This window comes from Leptonychotes weddellii, chromosome 7 (assembly GCF_054177405.1).
Source record: "Leptonychotes weddellii isolate Sample4059 chromosome 7, ASM5417740v2, whole genome shotgun sequence".
In the NCBI taxonomy this organism is placed as follows: Eukaryota; Metazoa; Chordata; class Mammalia; order Carnivora; family Phocidae; genus Leptonychotes; species Leptonychotes weddellii.
In genome coordinates, this window is record NC_138375.1 from 119,890,755 (window position 1) to 119,897,577 (window position 6,823).

The 6,823-nt window shown below is 39.4% G+C and overlaps 1 protein-coding gene across 1 annotated transcript in view; it reads left to right on the forward strand.

Annotated features, from left to right (window-relative positions):
- Positions 1-6,823, forward strand: part of FBN2 (fibrillin 2) — a 200,796-nt gene that overhangs the window by 137,858 nt on the left and 56,115 nt on the right. The window contains exons 30-31 of the mRNA XM_081825620.1: positions 626-748; positions 2,079-2,204. Of these exons, the coding sequence (XP_081681746.1) occupies positions 626-748; positions 2,079-2,204 (249 nt within the window). The remainder of the gene's footprint in view (positions 1-625; positions 749-2,078; positions 2,205-6,823) is intronic.

Here is a 6,823-nt window from a genome sequence, read left to right on the forward strand (position 1 = left end):
CCGACTCATCGTTCCGGTGTGAAGTTCACTGAGAACTCCTTCCCCAGGGGGACCCTTCTTTATTCCTGCAGCCCAAATGAGAGGCCCGTTTTATTCCCTTTTCTTCATGGAACATACAACCTATTTGACATAGCCAATATTTCTTTGTTTAGCTTGTGTCATTTCTACTAGACTAGACTCTGCAAGATCAAGAATCAGATCTTGTTTTCCTCATCTGTTAAAGGAACTTGAAAACTCTTTGCTAATTATCCTGCTCTGAAATTCAGTCCCTGAATTTAGAAATTGACCCTTTTTTAGGGATAAAGGAACCAGTGATCACGTCTGTGCCCAGTGGAATTCATGGAAATCTAGCACCGATTTACCTTTTAACCATTAAAATTCTAGCTTATTAAATATCTCACAAATACTTTTATTATAAATCATTTTAGCCCCTGTTTGTAGAACGAACATTTTGGATTGTGGGTCTGAGATCTTAGAGAATTAGAATTGTGACCTTACAAGTAAACTAAAACAAATCCCACTTGTCCACTGTACACTTAAATTAAGACCAATGAAAATCTGTCTGTGTGTTTAAAGGTTCTATTTTCCTTTCTGAACTTGATCGCTCTGTTCTCTTGGCATGCAGATCTGGATGAATGTTCGAACGGAACCCACCAGTGTAGCATCAATGCTCAGTGTGTAAATACCCCGGGCTCCTACCGATGTGCCTGCTCTGAAGGGTTCACTGGAGATGGCTTTACCTGCTCAGGTGGGTGAGAGTCCTCAGGTGTGCTCTGGCATGGTTTTCATGGAACACTCCATAAGCTTGCCCTCTTTAAAGAAAACTGTAGTTAAAGGGGGTGGGAATTCCCATTCCGATTTTTATTACGAAATAAGTGACATGAGGGAAAACTATTCGTGTCTTAGGATACAATATACGTTGCACCCAATCGCTACTGGTTCATGTGCTCATCAGCATCTCAGGTCGTCACATGGTGTTGAAAGGATGAAATGAAATCACACAAGTGAAGGGTTTAGGAAAACACATCCTAAGAGTTCAATAAACATTAGCTGCGACTGAGCTGCTCTTCGTTTTGCATTCCTTGAGAATAAGACATCTCCTTATTATACTTCTATGAATGACTGCATCAGCTTGCTGGACTTAAAGTATGATGCTTTTAAGATTGTGGAGATTGGTGTTTTCGGTTGAATTTCAGCACATACTTTAAACCCCCAATTAAAAGACAGACTCTAATTTTTGTCTAATTATTGACATCAAAAACACCGACTCATCACTTTCAGATGCTTCTTTAAGAAAACATGCTTATTTAATATTTAAAGCTTCCTTACTTTTCAGTCTTAGCTTACTGCACCGTTCTTTGCATTTCTCTACAACAGGGTATGAAGGAAAGGGCGTGGCCTTGGTGTCGGGTGCACCTGCACTTAGATGCAGGCCCAGCCACAGAAGCTGCTCTGAGCCTCAGGTTCTTCCTCTTCTGACCCGCACAGGGCTGGTGAACTAAACGAAAACGTGCTCGACAGGCAGCTAGCCCTCTACCTGGCAGATATTAGGCCCTCCATAAACATTGCTTTCTGCACTACCCCCTTTTTCAATTTGATAGGATTATATAAATGGTCTGTGAATCCTGCTCATTTGCGTAATTAAGAGAGAAGTATTTTAATACAGTCGTAGTGACATGAAAAAACTCTCATAGAGTAGCTCTGATTTGCTTAAACATTCATTGAACTAGTGAAAAAACAAGTTGTTCGTTCACTTGAAAACATTATAATCTTAGAAGAGACACCCTTTTAAGATTAATTTCAGTGTTCTTGGTCATCTGTCGGTGATGTTGGTATAATACCGATGCATCAGGTTGGCATGACAGAACTAAGATCCGAGAGACACCTGCCCTCCTCCTGTTAATCGGGTGATGATGCAATGTCGGGTTTAGGCTAAACAGCTCTGTTAGCCAATTGTACACGCTTGTTTAGGGAACACGACTGGGTATCGGTTCATGTTCGTGAGCACCAGCTCAAGCCGGTGAAGCCGTGTCACGATGCGGGGAACTCAACAGAGATGTCATCTGCTTCTCCCGCAGATGTCGATGAGTGCGCAGAAAACATCAACCTCTGCGAAAACGGACAGTGCCTCAACGTCCCGGGTGCCTATCGCTGTGAGTGCGAGATGGGCTTCACTCCAGCCTCCGACAGCAGGTCCTGCCAAGGTGGGTCCCTGCGACTCCAGCTCGTTGCCAAGCTGGATCAGCTCCAGCACACGCAACCACAAAAAGGGCTGGAACGGGCTCCACCTGGAAGCAGAATACACAGCACATGCTGTACATATAAAAGTCATTCGTTTAAGCATGGATTATTCTGCCGAATGAATAATGATGAAGGCGGCTTTCATCTCTTATGAAGTTTTCCTGGCCAAGAGCCAACAGTTGGAAGTTTGGCTCATTCATTTTTTTTTTTTTTTTTCTTTTTAACCATTTCTTTTTTTTTATTACTAAATGAATGACATGTGGAAAAATTATTCAGCTTTTTAAACATAGGAGATGCTATCTCCCCCAATCACTGCTACGTAATGTGTTTACGAAAACCTCAGTAGCTCGTGTTTTACCTTCATGTTTTACCTTCATGTTTCAGTCTGCCGTCTGTCTGTCTATCTGTCTGGGACTGGAAGTTCTCCCCGGGAGCTCATCAAGGCCTGCACCTTTTGCCTAAGAGCAGTGTGTCCTTCCCTTAACTGGTGACATCATCCCTCTTTCCTAGAAATGAGACTTGTGACTAGTGCCATAGCTCTCCAAGAAAAAGAATGGGGATTTCCTCTCAGAGACTCAGTTTGCTTTGTATATCGTTTGGGTCATCACTGTGTTCATTTGGAGTCCATGCAAATACAGACGAAGAAAGGAAAAAGATTAAAAACAATTAAGGAACCAGAAGGCTTTAACAAAACTAGTGATTCATAGAAAACCTTTAAAAAGGTAACTCAGGCTAAGTGCTGGGCAAAGATAAAATTAAACCAGATTACTGGCTCTCCCTACTAGCATCTAATCAAATGAACAGAAATGGCAAATATCAGCATACACACACACACACACACACACAGTTCACCAGTGGCGACCAGACAAAAACAAATCAGACCATCTAGAATGGCTCAGAATAGAGCCTCTCTCCATCTTACTACCTGAAGTGGTACTGAAGGAAGAAGGTGTGCTTAAAAGGTCATGGAAGTTTCAATACATACCCACCAATTTTTAGAGAATCAGACCAAGAGAATGAATAGTAAACCCTGGGGAAGATGATACTGGAAACCGAAAGCATTCATGCTTCGACAATGATCTGTTAGATTGAGCAGAATCTAATGCATCTCATAAAGGCCACTGTGGAGGGAGCTTCATTTTTCTCCCCTGGTCCTGATTTCATGTAAGCACCAAAGTTAATTAGTAAAAAATGTGAGTCAATGTGGTTTTGGGTTTACATGATTTATTACTCATTTCGACTTGACAAGAGTTGGTAGGAAAAGGAACAAGTCAGCAGTAGCCAGGTACTTTGGCCAACATAAAATTTCAAAAAATTAGTTCTTTGTGCCTAATAATTTCCCCTCCATAATCCTACTCCTTTATCTGCGGCCTTGGCCCTTCCAGAACTTCTCCCCAGGCCTTCCCTGAGGTGATGCTAGGTAGTTTGTGTTCACTGTACGTACTTCATGTGTTGGTTTTTCAGTGTATCATTGCCAGGGAGGGCAACGTCTCCTGCCAGGAGAAGGGAGAGGGGCACACAAGTAATTCATCCTCAGTGAGACCCTGCCCCACTTAGACAGATGCCAAATTTTGAGATCCCAAAATGTAATTCCATGGTTCTGCCTCTTTCTCCTTGATGTTGTCTTATCTTTCCCCACAGGTTCTGTCTCATTTAGACAGTTTCTCCTGTATTCACTAATTTGATTTCTTGAGACCCTCCCATCTGATAACATACGCCCCTCTGAACTGACTGTCTGATCAACATTTTCCACTCAGCCTCTACTTCTCACCACAAATTCTCAGAGTTTCTTTAGAGCCCCAAAACTTGCCGCATTTGGCCGTTTCCCAACATTCTCCACAAAAATGAGAGAATACAAAACCTGGAGGAAGCCCCTCAGGAACAGGCTAGGACTCCATCATCAGTGGAGTAAACATGGATACAGACCATTTGGTGTCATGTGTGGAGAGAGAAGAGAGGCCAGGTGCATCAGCAGAAGAGCACACAGCTTCCCATTTTTATCCTCACTCCTTCCCACCTTAGGCTAACAGAATAGCAGCTTTAATGAAATCCATATCCCAACTTGTCTTCCAAATAACGCCCAGATAAGGAGGGGGGTATGTCCAGATACTCTATCTAAACTGTTCCAGAGTATATAAAAACTCATAAAAGGGCTGACCAAGTAGTGTGTACACAAGTTGAAAGTAAGCAACGGCAAGCTTGCAGGTGCCGTGTGGAACAACAGTAAAAGAATACACAAAAAGGAGAGAACCAACCCAGAGTAGAAGAAAATCACCCAAGGAATGAGAGCAGATTTCCCACAGGTACTTTGTGCCATAGATGACTTTAATGTGAGCATAAATATGAGTGAACAAGTTCAAAGAGATTATAGAGGCAAGAAAAGACAAAAGGCAAAAGGGGAAATTGCAGAGCTATGGGAAACAAACACAGCAAAATTAGAGACCTATTCAATAGAAACAGCAGAGAATAGGAAAGACACAGGTAAAAACGTAATGAGCAGCATAGAGAATGAACAAAAAGAGGTGGACAGAAAAGTCAGAACGGGAGAGGGGGAGGAACTTAGCACTGTGAGAGAAAAGACAAAGACCGTAAAAGGAAGTATTATTGGTGTCTCTGAAGTAGAGAGCCCAAAATAAATGAATAGAAAAAAGTATTGAACAGCCAAACATTTCCCCAAAATGGAAGAAAGCACTGAATGTTAGAGAAAAAGGTAAATCATAAGACCAGAGACTTAGCCTTATTACTTTTGTTGACTTAAGCCGTAGAGAAGGATTCTTCAGGCTCTAGATGGAAAAGGAACGTCGTGAACAAAACCAAAACATTCAATACCAGAAGACACGAGAATGAGGCCCACAGAATCCTGAGGACACACATGAAGATGTTCTACCTCAGCAGTTAGTCAGTTATGAAAACAATAGGCGTATTCTCACATGTGAAATAATGCACACAGAAAACACCTGTGGGCCCTCCCTCCTTGGGGGAAAAAAAACTTAGCCGTGCAACACCATTCGAGAGAGAAATGTAGGAGTTGCAGTAAAAGCCTTACTGATTCCTTTAAGAATCAGTACTAGATACTTTAGAGATTATGGTAAATGCCATAAACATTGAAAAAGTGAAAATTATAGAAATAACAAAAATGAGTTGGAAGCATATGTGAATGCTAATTTTCTTATAATTCATGGCACAGAAGCCATTAATACTGTCTTGAAATTATATTTGAATTTTGACATAAGGGGAAAAGAGCATCAGTTTTTAGTGTTTTTCATCAATTCTTAACATTAGAAAGTATCAGAAACTACGGAGATAAAAACAAATTGATCTTTTGCATAGAAATTTTTTCAGCTTCACTCTGCTTTTGCCACCTTATTTGTGTATTATTTTCTTTGTTTTCTATTTGCTACCCACACTTTTCTGTATTGTTTGAATTTCTGAGTATGCATCAATTTAAACAAAAATGAGACCGTATTCTGAAATACCTTCACTTGTGTCAACAAGTATTACATTATTTAAATGGAAGTTATTTCTAATAAAGTTCATTTAAAAGTAAAATGCACACGAAGAGGGCTGATAATACAGTTCCATTTTCACTTCTAGATTAACACCATTCAATTATAAATTAGTTTAATGAGTCTCACTTACTCATTTGCATAAAGAGAATAACTGTGTTTATAGCCTCAACACAAGAAAAGACACATTGATACATCAGTTGATCTTCTAAACAAAGTTTGAACCACACTTGAAATCTAATATAGTTGAAACTCATTCTTTCTTAACTATGATGAATGACCAGCAGACCTTTTAAACTTCATACGTAACAGTCTCTCAATAGCATGTTAGCCTGACTGTTCTCATCTGGCCTAAAATGCCACACCCGCTCTGCCTTCTCAGAGTTTGAGGTCATTTGTGTACAGAAATGTCCATCTTGTTCCTGCAAGTAGAAGTATAGATTATTTCTACAGCTGGACACACACATAGATGCCTTCATTTTCATATGCATGAGGAGGGGTAACTTCTCCCTTACTGACCGAATTAAAGCTTCATGGAAGAGTTTCATAAGCCGAATTTATGACTTCAATTCAATGGAGACATTTTAATGAAATTTGTAAGAACGTAGAGCAATGGTTGATCTTATTACATGCTATTAGAAAAAATTATTTCCCTATTTAAAACTAAGTTTATGGTAACAGATTATTAGATTGTAGAATAAGAAAAAGTTTTTTAAAAAGGTAAATAATTTTAATGATATCTTTAATATTTAAAATATGCTCTATACTTTGTATGTTATGGATGTTTATAAAACATGTTTGTACTAAGTTATTAGAATCTTAGAATTTGTTTTTATGTTTAATTTTTTACAGTCTCATGCCATTGACATGTTCATATTTGGTTTTTTATTTTTATGCCTCAGGCAAATTCTTTTTTAAAAGCATAGTATAACCCAAGACAGTTAGTTAAAATGCTCAGTAAAATAAAATATTTCTTTTAGACCTTTGTTCCATAGATGAACATTAGTTGTTTGCCATTTATGTAGTCTACCTAGTCAAAGACAAAGAAAATTTTTTACTACATAAAAACATCTGGG